Below are 22,341 nucleotides of genomic sequence, written 5' to 3' on the forward strand. Positions count from 1 at the left end.
TAACATATTACCAACATATAGTATCATCTGTAATTATATCGGAGAGTTAACAGTAGCAGTGATATTTACAGTAATTTTTTTTAATTCTCTAAAATATATATACCGATAGAAGTGTTCCGTTAGTAACTCCATCAGTAATAATATAAAATATTTTAAATTATAATATATTACAAGGCTAGATTGAGAGGTTTCCCATTTAATTGCTATATTACTGGAAAGGGTAGGGTGATTTAGGATGTGTCTATAAGATATCATGTACCAAATGATAATGACTTAATTTGGTGTCAAATTGATTTAATTAACTATATTATCCATAAACTAAATCTATAAATAAAAAGATATATAAAAAAAACATTTTATCAAATATACACATTGTTAAACGGGACGTTGTGTTTTATCTATAGATTTTTTTGTTTATTAAACTGATTTATAAGTGATATGATATACGAGGTCATAAAATCATTTTTCTTTTAATAAATATTCTCGCACAAAACATCATTCGTAACTAAATCAATAAAAATAAATAAATATACAAAATCATGTGAAATGTATACATTATCCAGTAAAGTTTATTAAATTATTGTTCCGCACTACGCTACAGGTTAGATAATTTTTTTTAACGCTATGTAAAATATTTAGGTGTTATTAATGTTATAAAAAAATAAATTGTAAGATGATTGATTTGATATGACCTAATTGATTTGATGAATCTAAAATTAACCAGGATAACCAGTAAAAACATAGTTCGACTCAAAATAAATATTTATTATGAGATCTTTTTTATAAATATTGAGACAACAATATATGAAATTGATTTGGGTCAACCTAGGTTGACTTTCCAATTCACATGTCGGGTTATAAAACCATGATAGCCCGATAGAAAACAAATAAAAAAAATTATAAAGCTTAATTTTCAATAAACCTAACATTGAATGATGAAATTGAAAAAATAATAACCTAAGTCAATCTATCATACTCGTGACCTGAGTCATGAGACCGAGTGACCTAATAGAAAGAAAATTAAAACAAACTTTGAAGCCTAATTTCCAATCAACTCAGTGTTAAAATATGAAATTAAAAAAATATTCAATTAAAAAATGATTCGAATCAATCTGGGTTAACTCGTCGAACTTGTAACCCAATTCATGAGATAAGAATAACCTCTTAGAAAACAAACCAAAATAAATCATGAAATATAATTCTCAATCAATCCAATATTGAAGGATGTAATTGAAAAATAAAAAAGTCAATTAGAAAAAGAGGAAAAAACTTGAGTCAACTGAGTTAACTCATCAAGCCCGTAATCTGGGTCATGAGACTGGGATAGCCTCATAAAAAGTAAATTAAAAATAAATATGAATCTCACTCCTCAATAAATATAATATTGAAATAAGAAACTAAAATTGAAAAAAAAAAGGAAGGAAAAAAATACTATTCTAATAAATATATTTTTTTTGTGAGGAGGTGTACAAACAATCCCCTCCTCTTTTAGTTTTTGTCAATATTAGATTGGTGACCCGCGCTACGCCGCTAGCCGTTCCAATTTGTTTTAATGTACATAATGGATGCCTTGGTGGCAATAGTCTTTTTAAAGAAGCAAGAAAAACCTTAGGCTTGGGTCATTAACTTGACTAGATCTAATAAAATCATGTAATCTAATAATTTGATTTAAATCATAAACAATGATAACATACGAACCATATAAAAAACGTCTAGCTATAATTAATTAAAACAAATAAGTCACCGATATTATATCAAGAAAAAGAAGAAAGAAAAGATTGTTGAAAACTTACTGTCACTCCACTATTGACATTGCCCACAACCGGAAAAGTTTGTTGAAATGATTCAAACCTCTTTACAAGAAATTGTACAACGACATCGAAAAAAACCACATAAGTTGCAAGAGCAACGCCCCAGAAAATAAAACTGAACAAAATGAAAGGAAGTGAGCATCTACCTATATTCAATCAATTCTATTTAATTATACAATCACTTTTTTAAAAAAAAAATTAACAAAGAGAAAAAAAATAAAAAGACATGACATAACTCAATTAAATATAAAAAACCAAAGGATAAAACAAAGGACCCAGAAAGCAAAAATAAAATAAAAACATAGCCCCATCTTCGATTAAATAAATGTTGAAAGATAAAATTAAAAAACATCGGGTTAAGAAAAATGATAAAACACCAAGCTAATCCCAGGCAAATCCCCTAAAACTAGGTTAATTTTCAAAACTTGCTATCCGTGAAATTCTACATACGGTATTAATCAAGAAGTTTATATTTAGATTAATTAAATATTGAAGGATAAAATTGGGTAAAAAAAATATCAATCTAAAAAATTTTGCAAAGGAAAAAAAAGAACAATAAAAAAAATAAAGATGAAATCTAATAGGAAAAAAATGGAGGATGAAATCATAAAAAAAAATTAATTCTAAAAATTTTCTCAAATTATATAAATAGCAAGTAAAAGAATATGGAACAAATTTGACAAAGCAAGAAATTGATTAAGGATGCAATTGAAACAAAATTCTAATTTCATAAATTAATTCAAATAATAACTAAAAAATCAAGGATCAAATTAAAAAGTAAGATAAGTTTAGGGGCTAATATGAAAAATTGCAAAGCAGATGCAAACATCCAAAAAGAAAAAGGAAAGAAGAAGAAAAACATGGCCTTCAATGCCAAAACAAAGATCTTCAGTACGTGTTTGGGAGTATGGTTTTGGTTACTTTCCAAAATATTTTTCATGCTGAAATGCATCAAAATAATTTTTTTTATTTTTTAAAAATTATTTTTGAAATTAGTACATCAAAACTATTTAAAATATAAAATAATTAATTTTTAACAAAAAAAAATTTGAATTTTTTAGAAATGGCTGGCGGGTGTTTGTACACACGCTTACCAAAAACAATAGAGGAAATGATGCGCTGAGACATGCGCATGTATGATGCATATATGATCCATATACCATGTCTGTACTGTATAATATTTTTCGGTAGAAAACAACATTCACACAACCAATGCGCAATACACGTGACACTCACGCGATCTTTCAGCGAGTGGTTATTAAAACTTTCACTAGGCATTTTATGTGGCCTTGTCTATCCCTCCCTTCTTTTCTACATACAGTCTTTAACAAGTCACAACTCCCCAGGTACCAACTACCTTTGCGAAAAACCAAAGACCCCGTTTCTCCACGTCATCACCGTGAGTTGTCAGATCAAATGAACAAAGTTAATTGACACGCGTGAGCCTGCATGTGGGTCAAGGCGTAACAAGGGCCTAGTTTCCCGCCATCCTTCACGGGCCCAGAGTGAAACATGTAGAACCATAATGCCATTACAAGGCAATGGGAGGTCTTGCTTAAAAAAGGCGAGTCCCATAATCAAAATTTACCTTGTTAATTATTTTTATATTAGGATGTTTTTGTATTTTAAAAATATTTTTTTTATTTTAAATTAATTTTTTTATAATTTTTAAATTTTTTGGATATGTGATATCAAAAATAATTTTTAAAAAATAAAAAATATTATTTTAATATATTTCTAAATAAAAAACAATCGTTATCACACTTTCAAATATTTTTTTTTATTTTTAGTGCACAAGTAAGTTGTGCCCTTCTTTATGCATGTTCACGAAATGATCCATGAAAACAATACAATTAAAATTCTCAAACAATTGTTTTTTCACATTTCATCGTAATAAAATGATTATGGTTATTTTTTAAAGTATTTTTTATTCAGAAATATATTAAAATGATATTTTTTTTATTTTAAAAATTATTTTTGATATCAGCACATCAAAATAATCTAAAAACACTAGAAAAACATTAATTTAAAGTAAAGAAAACATGAAAAAAATTTAAATTCTTAACCATGAAAACATGGTGAGAAAAACATGCTCCTTTTTCCTTTTTCCTTTTTCCTTTTTCTTTCCTTAGCCATGCATGTTCCTGTACTATGATTCCTCCTTTATAGATGCTGAGTGTACTATGATTTCTCCTTTATAGATGTTGAGTAACATCGGTCTCTTGCTTTTTTGCAATGCTAGAAAGTAGAAATCCTTTCTTGTCAACATGTGAAAAACAATGTGCGAAGCTCTCAAGATAAACAGAACCGGCTACCAGGGAAGACGATAAAACTGTCACAAACAACTCCCCACTTGTTATCGTGAACAAAACCTAAAGCACTAGTTATAACAGTTAAAAAAAATTATTTCAATTCTAAAATTAAAGTTATTCAAAAAATTTATAAGATATAATTTATATTATATTTTAAATTAAAAAAATTTAAGCTTAAACTTATATAAATCTTGATTTTTTATGTTATTAATTAGATGAGAGTGGTGAAATTTAAAGTCGTGATTACTTGATTAATAAAATTCTAATATTATATTAAAAAAATATTTTAATTTAAAAAAATAAATTATTAAATAAAATTTAAATATATAATTTATATCATTATCTAATAATAATACAATACAATTTTCGAGAAACTTAAAAGATATAATTGATCTTCTCTTGAATTGGAATAAGCATGCAGGCTTTCGTTTTTTTTTCCCCTTTTGCTATACAATTGAAGAAAAAATGTGTATTTACATCCAATAAAAAAAATGACATCCTCACTATTGAAGCAACAATATGACTGTCTAAATGTGTTTGGTATTGTAGTAATTGTTGTGGTTATGATTTGAAAAAAGTTATTTTATAAAAAGTACTTTTAGTTGAGGTTGATTTGGAAAAATATATGTTTGGTTAAAACTGTGGTTGAAATTGAGGTTGAATAAAAAGTAGTCTAATGTGTTTGATTAAGAATGCTTTTGAAATTGAGGTTATAAAATAATTTAAAAAATATATATTAATATTGATGAATTTTAATTTAAATATTGTAGATTTAACTATTGCTATTACATCATGAAATAAATAATACTTTATATAAAATATGTTTTATTATTCCATTAAACTATCTACAATTCCATCACGTATGAAATACATCTGACAAGGACTACAGTTCTCACAAATTTCTTAAGAGCGCAACAACATCAGGTAAAATATAATCAGGAATAAAATTGGGATTGCGATCAAATTCTGCAAATGCTACGTCATCAAGCAATCTCAGTCTAATTTATGTAGTGTCATTGAATAATGTTTAACACTAGTTTTTCGGATAAAACACAATTAAAAATAAAAAATAATTTTTTTATTTTTATTTTGCCAGGTCGGACCCAATTCAATGTATTTTTAGCTTTGGACCGGACCCGGTCCGGCCGGAACAGTGGAGCATGGCTCCATTGTTCAGTGATTCCTCCCCCCACGAGAAGCAGCAAAATTATGCTTCTACAAAACCTGCGGCACAACCATATTTCTGGTGGGTTCTACCATAATAAACCTGTGTTTTTTCCTTAACCAAATGGTAATATCTGTGGCTACGGGTGAACCTCACCCGCAACCACACTACCAAACAACCTCTAAGTTTAACTGTGTGTTTAACGTCGATTGAAGGTTGATACATTTTCATGGTTAAGAATTCACGTCGAGGATGATAGTATTCAATCAAGATCTTGGATTGCTGCTCCAAAATGTTATGAAAAAATTATACAAAATAATTTTTTAAATGTTAATTGAAATGAGCACTTCAAGTTGTCTACGTGGACGAGTGTATGGCATGAATTTAAACATTTTTAATTGAAAGTTGGTAGTAAGCACTTAGAGATAAACTAGGAGGTGATTTACCACACAACCAATTAACTTATGATCTGATTGGAATTGTAATAGTGGTTCAAAGTGTTTTTCACTTAGAAATACATTAAAATGATGTTTTTTATTTTTAAAAAATTATTTTTGATATCAGCGCATCAAAACGATCCAAAAACACTAAAAAAATATTAATTTTAAGCAAAACAAAATCAATTTTTTTTAAAATGTGGGTTGGACCACGTTCCCAAACATGCTCTTAATCACACCCCTCGGTCCAGCTCCAAGATAAATTGCTCCAAATAAATAAATTATTATCACTCCAATTAAAAAACTTGAGGTGGAAATACTATTTGTTAAGCTGCAGTCGGTGGTTATAGTAAATAGATTTAGAGGTGTGAAGATTATTATCTTTAAGGTATTAATTACCTCTATTTTATTTAATGTAGAGTTAAAGTAATATATTTTCAAGATACAGTAAAGTCTTAAAACTTAAAGACATCAATTTTATAAGTTTTTTAAAAATTTTTGTTTTGTTTTTTATAAGCGTAAATAGAGAATTTATGGAGAAAAAAATAAGGAGAGAAAAAGATTGTTTTCTAATTGATTTATATCAATATCAAACTAATATTTATAAGGAAGAAACACTATTTTAGACTAATGTGTACGTAAGATTTAAAAGCACACTTTTTCATATCAATATATCTGTAGAATTCAAAATACAATCCTTCAAACAAATTATTCAAATAACTTGGCTAGAGGTGTCATGCATAATTAATTAATTACAAAAATAAAAAATTTACTTATTTTACATAATGCCAAAAGTCAAGCAACGAGTGCCATGTGCCATCGTACATGTGAGTTTCAAGGCTTTGTTGTTTATAAATAATCTTAAGAAATCAATTAGAAAATAATCTTCTTCTCTTTCTATTTTTTTCTTTACAAACTCTCGATTTACATTTATTAGAAACAAAACATAAATTCTTAAGAAACTTGTAGAAGTTGTTGTCTTAAGAAACTAAGTTTAAAATGAACGACTTAAATGAGGTAGATACAATTTTGGGTATAAAAATAAGAAAACACAGTGGAGGGTTTTGCTCTTTATCAATCTCATTATATTGAGAAAGTCTTAAATAAATCTAATCATTTAAATATCAAAGAAGCAAATACTTTATATGATGTTTCTTTTAAATTGATAGAAAATTTTGGTTGAACAATTGCTCAAATTGAATATGCTAGTGTAATTGGTAGTTTGATATATTTCATGCATTGTACTAGACTAGATATTACTTTCACATAGTGAAAATTGTCTGGATACACAAGTAATTCTAGTATGGATAATTAGAAAGCAATTATAAGAGTACTTGGTTCCTTGAAAAGAACTATGAATTTTCAATTATTTTATAATAATTTTTCAGTTATACTTTAAGGTTATATTGATGCTAGTTGGATAACTAGTGTAAGTGATAATAAGTCAACCTTTGGATGAGTGTTTATTTTAAGAGGTTGTGTTGTTTCTTAGACTTTAAAGAAACAAATATGTATAACTTATTCTACAATGGAATCTGAGTTTATAGCTCTAATAGCCACCAGTAAAAAGGTAGAATGATTGAGAAATATATTATTGGATATTAAGTTATGACCACAACCGATGTTATCTATCTCTTTATACTATGATAGTCAAGCAATTATGTCTAGGGCATTTAATAAAATTTACAATAAAAAATCTAGACATGTAAGCTTGAGATATGAATATATATGACAATTATTTTTTTACAAGATAATCACTATTTTGTATATTAGATCTTACAATAATCTAACATATCCTTTCCATAAAGGTTTCTCATGAGATTTAGTTAGAAATACTTTTTCTAGTATGAGCTTAAAACCATTTCATTAAATTTACTATTAACAGATCAAACCTAATTTTTACAAGTACTTTTGCTAATTAGGAGTTTCGTAGGTAATAATAACTTATTAGTAAGAGTGATGTATATTAATTTGTTTATGAACTCGAGATTTATAAAATTAGTACTCAAATTAAATAGGAGGATGAATGACTAACATTCTTAATAAAATCTCCATGTATGAAGGAAATTTCACCTATATGAACATAAAAAGTGGTGCCGCCTCAAATTTTTTTTGAAAAATTTTGTAAATATTCATGAATTCAAAAAGTAGCATAAAACCATATCAGTGCTAAAATAATGAACGCTAGGCAATGCAAGATGGAATAAATATTAAAATGATGGAAATGCAATGTAAGAAAAAGACATAATCCACTATGAGTTACAATAGTTATCCATTTTTTTTTCTTGAATTTTTTATTCCCAGATTAATCATTTCACATTAAGCTGAGTACTTGGGATTGAGTTTGATGTTTTATTTTGGTTGACTTATTATGGGGCTCTCGTGATGTTAAGAATAAGTTTTGATATTGAGTTAATGCTTGATTAATTTGGTAATATAAAATTTAATTTTATTAATTCAAACCAATTAAAATTTTAGGGATTCAATTTCAAACTAAACCAAAGTATTTAACATGTTCTTTTAAATAAGTTTTGATGTAAAGTTAATGCTGATTTAATAAAATAAAATTTAATTTTATTGGTTTAAACAAGTCAAAACTTTAAGGATTTGGTTTCAAACTGAAACAAATATTTAATTTTTTTTAAATGTAATTTTTATCCAAGCTTCTCAAAAAAAATTTTGGAATCAATAAATTTATTATAATTTAGTGACATATATAATTCTACGTATACATTTTTTAGTTTATAATTAAAAAGATCTTTAATGGTAAAATGAACATTAACAATACCCACACTTTTTTCACATTGAGAAAAGCAAAATCTCGATTTTGCAATGTAGTGCGAGTAATAAACCTAGTTTGATTTCCAAGTTTGAGAATATTATGAATCTTGTTGCTTGCTAATTCTTTTTTATTTTTGAATTAGGGCTTACTTTATGATAATTTTTGTATACCCATGTTAGCTTCTTTTTTTATCTCCAAAATTTTAAACAAGCTCACTCATATTTAGATGGTAAAGAAATAATTTTTTTAATATTTTTAGATTATTTTGATGTATTGAAATTACAAATAATTTTTTATAAATAAAAAAATAATTTTAAAAAACTAATTCTTATCGCATGACTAAACTCACCTGTATGTATGATCGGACATCTTTTCTCATAGTTTTTTTTCTAAAATTTAAATTCAAAAAATAACTTAAATAACATTCTTGTGAGCCCTCGAAACATTAATGGCGAATGTCACACGTCAAAATTATACATACATAGGCATCTCATATATATATATATATATATTACGCGCCATTGCAGGGTTTCCCATGCATCCACAACAGAACACCCTTTCTAATTTAACCTAATCTAATACAATCTAATCTCATCTTAATCATCTAACATCCATCCATCCATCCATCCGGCCCCATCGCCGTTTTTTCTTGCTTCGGACACTACCACGTGGCAGTCATGTCAGTGGACCCCACTGCCCACGGCCTCTGGTTATGGATACATTCGATGGCTCTCTGCCCCAATATTTCCACCCCCTCACTCTCTCTCTTAATTATCCCTCCAGGTCCAGGCCAGTAGTCTCTGTCAAATTCCGGCCACCACCCTCTTTTTCTCTACGTTATATACCCCACCACCCCTTTCTCCCCCTTTACCTCATTCTTTTCTCCCCACTTTTCACTTCTCTATACACGTATCTTTTCAATATATTAGCTGTGCCACACTACTAAACTGTTTTTGTAGTCTGTTAAGCAGCTAGATACCCCCATTGTTAAATAATTTAGCTTTCTTTCTTTGTTTTTATAGTTTCTTGAATTGGTTTGTTGGGATACTGATGATTAATAAAGCTTTGTTATCAGCTGGTGGAGAGAACATGCTGCACTGTACAGACATGACAGTGCTTGATAGACAAAGGGCTCGTATCAAATGGCAACAAGAACAACAGCAGCATCAGGTTCAACTACCACAGCAAGAGATTAGTTATTTTAGTGAATTGAGTAGGGTGTTCCAACAAGCTGGGTTTCATGAGGGTGGGTTAAGTGAGGTGGTGACCCGGTCTGTGAAACCTGACCCGGGTTTTGTGGATAATAGGTGGCATAATGATCATGTTGTGGGGTTTGGTGTTGGGCCTCCTTATACTAATGGGTTGGGTTTTGAGTTGAATTATGGTGCCATTTCTAGGACTTCTAGCTGCCCACCGGCGGTAGCCGCTGCGGCTACGGCTACTGCTACAGTGAGAGGTGCAGAGTCTGTTGTGTCAGATAAGATTAGTTCCGGGGTTGGCAGAGAGAGTTCCAAGAAGAGAAAGTTTGATAAGGTGCAAAATAACTCAAAGCTGTGTGTGTGTGTGTTTTTTTTTGTATGTGATCACTGTTTCTTTGAAACCCTGTTGAAGAATCTTGATTTTTCAGCGTAAAATTGTTTCCATTGTTTTTATTGCAATTTTGTTTAATTTGATATCAAAGCATTTTAAGCAAAGGATCTTCAAGTGATTCAATTGTTTGACTGGTTTTGTTAGAATAGTAAATGAAAGTGTTTTTTTTTTAATATTTTTTTTGGGGGGTGTGATCTATAGGTTGTTGCAGAAGAGGACAGCAGGGACAAAAGGATCAAAGGACGTGCGGAGGAAGGGGAGTCAAACACCTCAGAGAAAAATAACAACAAAAGCAGTAGCAGCAATAACAACAGCAACAAAAACAATAACAGTAACAAAGACAATTCCGCCGAGACTTCGAAGGACAATTCCAAAGTAACTGAGGTTCAAAAGCCAGATTACATTCATGTCCGGGCACGTCGCGGTCAAGCTACCGACAGCCACAGCTTAGCTGAAAGAGTGAGTTGGAATTTTAATACTTTCTTTTTCCCTCTGCTCTGCAGATTTCACTTAGAAATCCTGCCTAATATATTCATGTGTGTTGTGCAGGTGAGGAGAGAAAAAATCAGTGAAAGAATGAAGTATCTGCAAGATTTGGTACCAGGGTGCAATAATATCACAGGAAAGGCAGGCATGCTTGATGAAATCATTAACTATGTTCAATCTCTTCAGAGACAAGTAGAGGTAATTAGTGATTTTGGTGATTTTTTAATAATAATATTCTTATCTATTGTTCTTCCAAAACATAACATTTCCTGTCCCAATTTCTTGAACAGTTCTTGTCGATGAAACTAGCTGCTGTAAATCCAAGGCTTGACTTCAACATTGACAACTTATTTGCCAAAGAGGTAAGTAAATCCTTTCACAAGGTGGATCTTTATCACCCAAAGTAAAATTTCATGTGTTTGTTAGTAGTTTATTTTGTTACTGATGAACTCCTTTTTGTTTCAATCAACAGGCTTTTCCTGCTTGTTCAACCAATTTCCCCGCAATTGGGATGTCACCGGATATGACTAACGCTGCATACCTTCAATTTAATCCAGCACAACAACAATTAGTTTCATGCTGTGGATTGGATATGGGGATAAATCCTCCTGATATGGGGCTTAGAAGGACCACTAGTACTCCTGTATCTATTCCCGAAACATTTCTTGACTCATCCTGCTTCACTGTAATGCGATGTTCACTTTTTTTTTTCTGTCCATTTATCTCTATTTTCATATAATTTACTTTCCTCTAATCTTATCTTCACTTATCTTGCAGCAAATCCAGGCCCCACCAACTTGGGATGCTGATCTACCAAATCTTTACAATGTAGCATTTGATCAAGGGAGACAAACAACCTTCCCAGTTCAGCCATTTTCAGGTAAGACAGAATTATCATGTGTTTTTTATCTTCACTTTATTGATCTGATAAATCCTGAAGGCTAAAAACAAAGCAAAGTGGTTTTAACTACCAATGATGGAGAGCATAGAGAACCCCCAAAAGTTATTGACTTTGCTTTGGGACGAAAATGAGTCGTTGTGATAGAGATGGTCACTGGAAACTTACTATCTATTCTCCCAAATGATCGAAACCACCGATTCTTTTCAATGACTGTTGCGTTTCTCACAATTCTTTTTTTATAAAGAAGAACCAATCAAAGGTGCGAAGCATTTTGACTGTTGTAACAAAAATGAGCCCCCAGGTAAAAATTTGACGAAGTCTATAATTCTTACAACAAAATAACCTTGATAATTATGATTGTTTATCATGTTGGAATTTAATCTACTAGTAGGAGGAAAGAGCAACCATTAGATAATGAGGCTGGCTTTTGCTGTTCCTAAATTCCCCTGCCTCCCATTTTAATCACACTGCGATGACTCATGTTCAGGTAAGATTAACAATGGATTCTAAAAGTTGTCATATTAACTTTTGCAGGTTCTGTTGAAGCTAGCAATCTGAAGATGGAGATGTGAATCAGAATATCAATTTATACAATTCCCGAAGACTTTATTCCACATTGCCTTTGTTCACGATTCTTTTACTACTCTGAGTACATAGAGTATATAGTTTGTATGTATACTTTCCACATAGTATGAATATAATCGATACCTATTAACATCAAGGTTTTTCTCGCAATGTAAATATAGCAACCACACCATAATGATTTTCCATTACACCAAAATGGTCGATAGCGATGGAGGGGGACCAAAGAATTAGGGTTGAAGGCAAGTTTAAGCAGTGGTAGGGCAATGAAACTTAAAATGAATGAAGGGAAGGAAACCTAAGGTCCTGCTTCACAAAGTATCTTGAAATGTGTGGCCTTTTCATGGACTAATTTCCCCTTTCATAGCATTTTTTTCCGAAGAGGAAAAGCGCAGAAGAAGTAAAACAAACCACAAGTGTGATTAACAGGCAAGAACGGCCACGACTATATTGTAATTTCCATCAAAACTTGTCCTTGTTAGTCCAATGGCACAAGCTGTCCCTCTGTTGGATGAACCAGAGTGACAAGTTTAAATAAAACCAGAGGACATGAGCCTACTGGTGGACCTTCTCAGCTCCCTTCAGAGCAGAATTGTATATGGATTGATTGAGACTTTGATAATTGGGCAATAAATTGACGATAAGAAGCAAGAATCCGTTAGAATGGTTTCCATGTCCTAACATACAGCCATATTGTATTTATGTCTGCTCATTATGGCTCTCCTTAAATATCTCGGATGAGTTTAATTTGGCCTATATGCAAAAGTCCCGTCTGCATTCAAGACAGTGGTATTCTCAGACCACCTTGTATTCGAGACTAGGTCCGCCGCTTTCATTCTTTTCTAAGGCATGTCATTCATCCCACGACTATGGGTTTTATGGGAATTTCATTTCTCATAAGAGGACATGAGGTTTGATTTTGAACCCTCATGACAGAGGAGGAAGCATTTCTTGGAAACTATGAGGACACCCCCCTCATATTAGCTCATCTAGATTACTAAAAACTCCCTTTAATCTTCAATTCCTAACCATTTGACAGGTTTCTTCTTTCAAGGCAACAGAAAGGCCAATAATCAGCCTGAAAATGACCCTAATTAAGTTCCTTCCTTTAACGTGTTTTTGTAGATCTCTGATAAAATGATACAAAAGAAGAAATTTCTGTGTTTGTTTTTTCGTTTAGAAAGCAAAAGAGGGTGACATATGTGCCGCTACCAAAGCTGTAACGGCTCCAGTACTTTACTAAGTCCATGCATAACTACAAGAGGTTGTTCTAAAAGCTCTACGTACCCAATACCAGTATAGACAATTCCAGAGAAGATGACAAGAATGCCATGCAGATACAGAAGTCCATTAACTACTCGTTTCAGTGAACAGAGAAAAGGACCAGGCAAAAACTTAAGCATTCGGTTTTCTTCAAGAGAATCTGTTGTTTTCTACTGTTTTAGAAAACAAACCAAAACCATCTTTATGACAAGGTATCTCATGGCCACCAGATTGGTGAAATAGCCCAGAAGATTTTCATTTGGAGACTTGCAATGTAGTATGCTCAAATTGGCTTATCGTCTCGTTTCTTCTCTTGGTAAGAAGTTACAATCTTGACATCATTTTAATGGTTTAGGTGGCCAAAATGTGAAATAGCAAGATTGAACTTTCACATGCAGTTGTTTGCTCTGCGCCTATGTGAAGAGTTTATTTCTTGAATGCACATTATCAATCGACATACCTCCTAATAGTCAAATCTTAATTAATAAGAAAGGAGCCTTTCAGAGTTGGTTTGGGCAATACGCAGGGGACCACTAGAGACTGCTTACACCTTCACGGCACCTCTTGTTCTTCGATTATCAAGAGCCTCAGGCTGCCTTCATTTTCAAGCCATATAGAATAGTGAAATTGGTGGGCCTGGCCTCATCCGAAGGCAAGATCTCTTTGATTCTCTTTGTTTTCTATGGATGGTGAAAGATGATATAGCCTTTTTCTCTTTCTTGGACCCATTTTTGCTTTCTTCGAAGTTTTTTTCTCATCATAATCTTTGAAGTTTTCTCTCCACCTTTCACATAGTGCAATTCCAAGGTATATAAAGCTAGAACCCACAAAGATTCTTTTGGCAGTGTGTGTGTATTTTAGTTCGTCACTAAAGATATTATTTCGAGCTAGTATTCTCCCAAGTTTATGCCCTTACATTGTAACCAGAATCCTGAAAATAGCCCAGACAAATCTAATATTTGATTCTTTGGACAAAGCAACATGATATATTTGGTCTATGCAAGCGTGATCAGCGCTCAAATTTGAATGGAATATATAATGGTGGGAAATCTATCTTTGTTAAATAATTTTGGCCCAAGGCAAACAAGACCACAAAATTAGTAAAACAATAACCTGAAGAAGTCCTATCCATCCAAGTCTGCAGTGTAGGAATCATAATTACGATTGCAATCGCCATTCCTGAGACAAACCAAGTTTTGTGTAGAATCTGAAACTTGGGAAAAGGTAAAGCTTGCTATTTTGAACAACAGGCCAAGTTGCTAAAAATTGGGAAGACTAACAATGACGATCCTTGTAAAGCACAATTGTTGGCTTGAAGTAGTTTCTGCAGCCAGTTAATCAAATACCACAATTTTGCAACAGCAGGTTAGTTGAATAAACCTTGCACGGACACAACATTTAGAAAAGGATGAAGAACAAAAGATTTCCTGCTTCAAGCTCTCAATCGACACTACAACTCGATCGGCTTGCATTCCCACCCCAGAAACTCATGTATGCTAACGAGGAGTGACATACACAAAGTATTGTAAATAATAGTAAACTTACTAATTGCATATCTGATAATATGTTTTTCCATCACATGACTTGCAATTTCTTAACTGCTGTTGCTATTTCCACTACATCAACGGTGCGCTCTCGGCTTCGGAAAAAGGCAAACCATAATTAAGTCTCCAACGTTTGAAATCCGATGTAAGAGAAATGAAAGAATAAACTAAGTTAGATCATAATACCTTTTCCAGGAACAATTATGACAGGCACTTTACAGTTGTGCAAGCAATACTCCCCCACACTACCCTGCAGCACACTGTATGATACAGCAATGACACAATCAGACAGATGGAAAAGAAAAGGAGAGAGAGAGAGAGAGAGAACATCAAATAGGGATAATATTAACACTAGTATAGAACCTTTGGATTAAGCCTCTGCCTCTAGTGCCCATGACCACAGCTGCTGGCTTTAACCTGTTTGCTTCTCGGCAGATTACTTTACCTGGATCCCCTTGTACAATACGAGCCACAGTTTTTACCTGGTTGTGCATAAACGATACAGATTTTGCTAATGAGATCATAAATAAACACAATGCACTACACTAAAACTAGATTTATTAACAAGAGAATAAACTAACACAAAAAAACAGCAAGAGAGAGCATCCACTCTGGGCAAGGGTGAATCCTCAATACAATTTCACAAAAGCTGAGATTAGTGCCAAACTCCACAGCAATACCAAATCAGAAATACAGGAAAGAAGCTACTGAATTTTGTAAAAAATAAAGGGATGATTTTTTCCAATTTTCTTATATTTATAGAGCTCTGAGTTCTCTTCTAATTAAGGCTAGATCCATCGAACATACGGATTATGATTTTGTTTGTATCTGATGTGTCCCCTTTTTTAATAATGAATTATTCATTGATCAAGGAAAAAGAATAGGATACAATCCCTACTTTTTATACATCAACATTAAATATATGATCCGGGTATCTTCTGTAATGTAGCATCAATGTCTATTAGTTTTAGAAGTAAAAGAAAGAAACCACCCTTTATTTATGAACTCTATGTCTTGCGATTTTCTCTGTCATTTCTGATGAGGTGCAGGAAATTAAATTCTAAATCTTTTACATTCAAATTATAGAACAAATTTAATCAATCTGCGAAATACTGACCATTGCCACCTGCAGTGCCTCAACTGCAAGCTTCTCCAGGAGTCCCTCCGTCGTATCATAAACAAGGACATTTTTCATATCTACAAGAACCCAACATTTTAATCCAAAATGAAATGCACCCATACAAACTACTTACATAGGCATAATCGAATTCTGATGACAGGATAATTTTTGTTAATTACATATATACCTAGGATGGCATGAACAAGATGAATGGTGTCAGCCAGGCGGCAAAGATGGATCAAGGCCCAATCAAATGCATGCTTGCTGTTAGGCCCATGATCAATGGCTACCACAATGTCTCTGCCTCTCCTCCTTTCACCTGTTTCTCTATCGAGTTCAGGTTTCGGTACCACAGGAATAAATGAAGGTAACGTAACTTCTTTCCAGTTGTACTCTTCATCCTCTTCAAGGGTTTCTAACGCTTTCAACGTCTGTTTTTCTCTCCTTACAAGATTTTTAGAATTCATTAATGTGATTGTTCAAAACCCAACAAAAGAATCAAACAAAAGTTTTAGTTCTGATCTTAGATTGGTTTTTGATTCTTTTATTGGCAGCTGAGCTCTTTGGCGTCAAAGTTGGAATTTTTCCTTGTATGCATTATGCACGTGTAGAAACTAACTAAAAGTGGACCTTGGAAAATCACAATGTTCAGCTTTGCAACCATGATCTATTTTTAGGTCTTGTTGACCAAAAATAGTCCATTTTTATATGGTATTATAATCTTGTTGATCAAATAATAGATTTATGCAACTTTTGAGTTCAAACAACTTTTATTTAAGAATGTGTATTAAAGAATAATATAAATCATATCTTGGGATCTCACCTAATAACTTAAGTTTTTAAATTGAGATAGTTCTTTAATAAAATATCAGAATCTTGATGACCAAACAATCACGAGTTCGAATCTCAACACTCTTATTTTTTTTTCTAGTTAAAATTAATTAGAATAAGTTTTGAACCTACAAAAAGCTTTCACTCAAGAATATACATTAAAAAATAATATAAATTATATATTAAATTATTAAATTAAAATAGTTCTTTTATATTTTTAATAGACTTCTAATCCAACTCCGAGAGACCTATTTGTCGAATTAGTTGTTTGTTTCCGACACAAGGATTATTTCTTAACAAATCAGATCATTAGACATTACTTAAATTATTGGATTAAAATAATTGTTTAACTTGCTTCTTATCCCAGCTCTGTTAAGCCTATTTATCGAATCAGCTGTTACTTCCCAACTCAAGAGTTATTTCTTAACAAAGCAAGCCATTCTACATTGGGATGGTCTGTATAGACCAAACCAAGGATCCATTATAGCAACCATCAAGACTACTGGGATTCCGGCAATGAATAAGATAATTTAGATCCAAATGATATGGTTCCATGAAATATTTTTCATTACGAAAGCATAATTTGGAAGCCTTGCCGCTTCTGAAGCACTTTTCAAACAGGTTAAACATAGAAAATTTGAGATTTCTTGCACTATTTTTCAAATTTTGACTGCCTGAATAATTGAGACATGCATGCTGTAAGAGCAACCTTGAAATTTTACATTAGACATTCAACTGCTTCCATCAGGCAGAAACAGAAAAATTCTACAAAATTAGCAGAATGGAGCAGCCCTCTGATTTCTGCTCTGTTATGCATCGAATCAAAGAAATAAGAAGAGTGAACGCTATAGCTAACTTCAACAATAATCATTCAAATGTGTAGTAATTATACATATAATACACATCCTTACTACATATTAAACACCACAAATAATTACCACCATACATGACTTGTTACATATTGACAATCAACTTCTTCAAAACCTTACTATCCTGCTCAATCAATCGAACAAAATCCGTGACCTTCAAGTGCTGAATCCGCTATATCAATGATTCATCTCCATCTTCTGGAAATCAATAATAAATATATGAACTTGATAAAAATTCCATGACAGTTCTAACTAAACAAAAGGTTTTAATTTTGAAAGCAGTACCTTTCCCAGGAACGATTATAACAGGTGCTGCTTTACAATGGTGGAAGCAATATTCACTCACACTACCCTGAAGTACACTGCAGAAAAAAGAAAGAGATGAGAACCGAGAGAGAGAGACGAAGAGGAGTAAGAGAAAGATAAGGAATTACCTTTGAACTAGGCTTCTGCCTCTGGTACTCATCACTACAGCTGCAGGCTTTAACCTTTCTGCTTCATTGCAAATTACCTTTCCAGCATCCCCTTGCACAATCCGAGCCACAGTCCTAACCTAATTAAAAACAAGAAATAAAAATAAATTGAGGGAAAACATCAATTTCTGTGGAGATTTTTGTTGTCCCTTGATCAATAGTTGAAGAACTTAGAGCTACATAATGTAAGTTAAAATAATTAGATACTCTGCATATCACTACAAGAGCATGAATTAGAGTAAGATTACAGGTACAAGAATCAAAACATCTTAGCTCATGAATCCAAAGCAAGTGGTTTAATAGTCAAGGGAGAGCAATTAATAACAGAGATCATATATTAGGTGAAACTTATGCAGAAATAGATCTGTTGTGAACCTAATCAAATTGTACTTGATCATGCAAAATCAAGATAATTAACAGTTGAAAAACAAAACATTGTCTTTAAAACGCTTATTATTCTAATTTTTCAATCAAGATTTACTCTCGTGAACAATAACAATGGAGAAAAATACTTTCTTTTATATATATCTAAAAAAAAAAAACAGAATGGTAGGTCACTAACCATGGCAACCTGCAAAGCCTCTACGGCAAGCTTCTCCATGAGCTGCTGGCTTGTCTCATAAACAACAGTATTCTGCACACCTAAAATAACCCATAAAAGAAATCAAGCCAAAATTCCAAACCTCAATTATGCAGAACATACAAACGTGATATCCACAACATATATACTCGAAACAGCATGGACAAGATGGAGGGTGTCAGCTAGTCTGCAAAGGTGAATCAAAGCCCAGTCAAAAGCGTGCTTGCTATTAGGTCCATGATCAATAGCTATAAGTATGTCTCTGCCTCTCCTTCTCTCCCCCGTCTCCCTTTCTAGCCCTGGTTCGGGTATTACTGGAATCAATGAAGGCAACTTTACTTCTCTCCAGTTGTACTCTTCATCTTCTTGCAGTATCTCCATCGTTTTCTTTCTCTGTATATTTTGTGGTGTTTTCTCTGTATCTTTATCTGGTTCGGTTTCTAAAAGCAAAAGCTGGTAGATTTTGACGAAGCAAAGGCTGTTTTGGCTTTACGTTCTCAATTGAGTCCACGTATTTTTTTTCTATAGAAAAAACCTACATTTAGTCCCTAACGTATTATATCATTATAAGATAAGTCCCAATCCTTTTGATTTAATTCAATTTACTCCAAACATAGTCTACAATCTACATGGCACAATGTCACCTCCATCCATCCATCCATCCATCCATCCCCTTTGAGTGTCAGTGATACAGTTAAGAGCATAGTTTTTAAACCCAACCCGGTAATTGACCCGGTGTAACAAGCGGGTCACGGGTCAGATGGGTTGACCCGGGTCAGCCCGGGTCAACCCAAAAAAAAAACCTCTGCTTTTGAAAGGTTTCTCTCATTCTATATTTTCCAGTTTCCACTCTCCGTTTGCTATGTCCGTGCTGTTCATTGGCATCAATCTACACATCTGGGCAAAGTAACATAAAAAAAGACTTGGTTTTTCCCCTTCGATCCCTCTCTTTCTTCTCCAAATTCTCACTTTATCGCTATCCTAGTTTGGGACGACAGAACAGAGAGAGAAGAGAGCTGGGGAAAGAAAGGTTTTGTTTTTCTGATCTGAAAAAAAATTTCAACTTGAACAGATCCAGGAATTCCTCCACTCTGTAAGCTTTTTCTTATCTCTTTCTTTCTTGCTTTCTTTCTTTATCAATTTGACTGATTGTTTCCAGTCACTGTCACTTCTTGTTGTTGCTTAATAATGGCTTCACCTGGGTAATCCAAATCAACAACAACAAGGAGGTGGGGGGATAATACGGGGAGGAGAAGGTTTAGATCTGAATAAACTGTGCAAGCCCTCTTCTTCAAATTCTATGAATATGATGCAACCCCATATCCATCAACAGCAGTAGCAAGGTCTTCTCCATCTCCCAATTGTAACACTACCACAAGCTGATTTCTAAAAGGCAAAAGCAATTGTAAAAGGCAAAAGCAACAAAAACAACGTCGTTTCACATGCGTGTGTGTGTATATATATATAAAAACAGGTCGGGTCTCAACCGGGTTTACCCGGGTCGACCGGGTTCCGGGTCGACCTACCGGGTCGACCGGGTTCCGGGTCGACCTACCGAGTCGACCGGGTTCCGCCGGGCCAACTCCCCAGCGGATTTTTGCTTAGACCCGAACCGGTCCCAGGCCCGGGTCGACCCGCCGGGCCGGTCCGGGTTTCAAAACTATGGTTAAGAGATTCATGTGTCCATTACGACCTTCATTCAAGGTGTTAAAGTACACACCAATCTGTAATAAGAGACATTTTTAACATAAAATTATAATAGTTTTTCTATAAATAAAAAGATTTATTATGAGATTTGGGGTTAAAATTACGTGTTAGGATAAATTGGGGTTTATTCTGATATTTAGATGAATAAAATTAACGAATATTTGCAAGTTGAAATCTTTATAACTGCTATTACATTGATGGATGGAGGGGTGGCAGGTAATGTTGATTACATGTGAGGGTGAAATTGAAAAAATCAAAAGTTTGGTACTCAATTGATATTAGATGCTAAGTTGAGTTTTCCACCCTCTGTGTTTGCGTGTCTGAAGCACAATGCTACTTTTCTTCTTTCTTATATTGTGGGCTTCTTGATGGGCCCATCTTCTTTTCAACTCCTTGATGGATCCATTTTCACTTGAAACTTGTATTAGGCTCCAAGGTAGAAGCTAATTTCATGCCAATTTCTTTTTCACCTTCCGTTTATAAGAGCGAGAGACAAAAGAAAGCTTTAATCAAAGTCTTTTATAATATTTTTATTTTTATTTTATTTTTTTAACTATTTTTCTTGCTTTTTGAGATGTAAATTGGCTAATCAAAATTTTAAAATCCAGCTTTACTAAAAGATCATTCTCTATAGATAAATTCAAAATTTAGCAAATTAAATTTCTAAAAAACAAATGAAGAAAACAAAAACAAATTCAAAATTTAGCAAATTCAATTTCCTATTTCTACTTTTGATTCAATATTTTCTTCAACCATATTATCGTTTGTTTCTACTCTAGGTTCATCATTATTTTATAGGTTATTATTATTTGTAGTATTTACATCAATATTATTTTGTTGTACCTTAATTGTAGAGTTATTTGGTTGTTCTTCATTTACTAGAATTTTATTTTTCTCTAAACTAGATTTAAGTATAACATGTTGCGCAGATTTGCATGGGTTTTTTTTAAAAAAGTTGACGGGTTAAAATAATTTTATTTTAAATTTAAAGATTTTAAAAAATCTTAGAGGTAGTTTGTTGAAATCCATTCGAGTTTTACCAGATCAATTAAATTATGAATTGATTTATAAACCAATCAAGTTTGATTTGATAATATCCATTCTGATTTCAAATTCATATCTAATTAAGCTATATGTTAACAAGTTGCCAGATGAATAGGATTAGGTTTATGATTATGCTCTTTACATCAATGCTAAAAAAACAAAAATAAATTTAAAATTTAGCAAATTCAATTTCCTAGAACTATTTTTAGGTCACATAACGTCATAAAAAAGAATACATATATTTAATGACGGAAATATCCAAGGCTACAATTTTTTTTTATAAAAAAAATCACCATGTCAAAAGACTCACCAAGATGCATTGCAGAATCTGAAGGATGTTTCTCACCATGAGGATTCCATGATTTTTTTTTCTAGGCTATGTTGGATTTGACCATAAAGTTGCCCTTCGGGAAGAGCCTCTCTCGCTCTCTAGTCTTATCACGCAAGATAAGTATACATAGGAATTCAATATTCAATTCCCCTTCTTCGCTGAACTTTTCAAATTTTCATTTGTTTTATGATTTTCCTTTATTCTTCAACTACTTTATTCAGCATTCTCTCCTTAGTCGTCGAGATTTTAAATTAAATTTTATTATTTTTTAATATAATTTTTAAAATAAAAACTTCAGTTCACGTTACATCATATTTAATTTTTATTAAATAAATAAAAATAATAAAATTTAAATTCATAACGGTCATCAAAATTATAATATAATATTAAAAAATTATTAAGTTAAGCAGTTAGATAAATTTTAAAATATAATTTATATTATTCTCAATTTTTAGAAGAAAAAAAAAATACAATGCTGAAAAAAATAAAATCAAATAAAAATCTAATGTAATT

The 22,341-nt window shown here is 32.3% G+C and overlaps 3 protein-coding genes across 6 annotated transcripts; 1 reads left to right on the top strand and 2 right to left on the bottom strand.

Annotated features, from left to right (window-relative positions):
* The first annotated feature begins 9,255 nt into the window (after positions 1-9,255).
* On the top strand, positions 9,256-12,205 carry LOC7461224 (transcription factor bHLH63). Its single transcript, XM_024598699.2, has 7 exons — positions 9,256-10,040; positions 10,299-10,556; positions 10,647-10,781; positions 10,874-10,945; positions 11,056-11,268; positions 11,361-11,463; positions 12,019-12,205. The coding sequence occupies exons 1-7, from the start codon at positions 9,558-9,560 to the stop codon at positions 12,054-12,056; spliced, it is 1,302 nt and encodes a 433-aa protein (XP_024454467.1). The 5' UTR covers positions 9,256-9,557; the 3' UTR covers positions 12,057-12,205.
* A 2,133-nt stretch (positions 12,206-14,338) lies between these two features.
* LOC7469997 (uncharacterized) lies at positions 14,339-16,656 on the bottom strand. Of its 2 annotated transcripts, XR_002981364.2 has the most exons (6): positions 16,181-16,654; positions 15,991-16,070; positions 15,237-15,355; positions 15,060-15,133; positions 14,875-14,968; positions 14,339-14,653 (listed from the first exon to the last, which is right to left on the bottom strand). XR_002981364.2 is itself a non-coding variant. In XM_002306075.4 (5 exons), exons 1-5 carry the CDS (start codon positions 16,458-16,460, stop codon positions 14,946-14,948), a joined length of 576 nt encoding a protein of 191 aa, XP_002306111.2. In that variant the 5' UTR covers positions 16,461-16,656; the 3' UTR covers positions 14,339-14,945. The 2 variants fall into 2 exon arrangements, 1 of the variants encoding a protein (XP_002306111.2); XM_002306075.4 differs by having other exon boundaries at positions 14,339-14,968; positions 16,181-16,656.
* A 1,014-nt stretch (positions 16,657-17,670) lies between these two features.
* On the bottom strand, positions 17,671-19,231 carry LOC7461225 (universal stress protein PHOS34). 3 transcript variants are annotated; one of them, XM_024598949.2, is made up of 5 exons: positions 18,896-19,228; positions 18,729-18,808; positions 18,128-18,246; positions 17,979-18,055; positions 17,671-17,888 (listed from the first exon to the last, which is right to left on the bottom strand). In XM_024598949.2, the coding sequence occupies exons 1-5, from the start codon at positions 19,125-19,127 to the stop codon at positions 17,866-17,868; spliced, it is 531 nt and encodes a 176-aa protein (XP_024454717.1). In that variant the 5' UTR covers positions 19,128-19,228; the 3' UTR covers positions 17,671-17,865. The 3 variants fall into 3 exon arrangements, with proteins under 3 accessions (XP_024454717.1, XP_002306112.1, XP_024454716.1); XM_002306076.3 differs by having other exon boundaries at positions 17,671-17,891; positions 18,896-19,225; XM_024598948.2 differs by having other exon boundaries at positions 17,671-18,055; positions 18,896-19,231.
* Positions 19,232-22,341: the final 3,110 nt, after the last annotated feature.

The sequence above is a fragment of the Populus trichocarpa genome, chromosome 4 (assembly GCF_000002775.5).
Source record: "Populus trichocarpa isolate Nisqually-1 chromosome 4, P.trichocarpa_v4.1, whole genome shotgun sequence".
Classification (NCBI taxonomy): Eukaryota; Viridiplantae; Streptophyta; class Magnoliopsida; order Malpighiales; family Salicaceae; genus Populus; species Populus trichocarpa.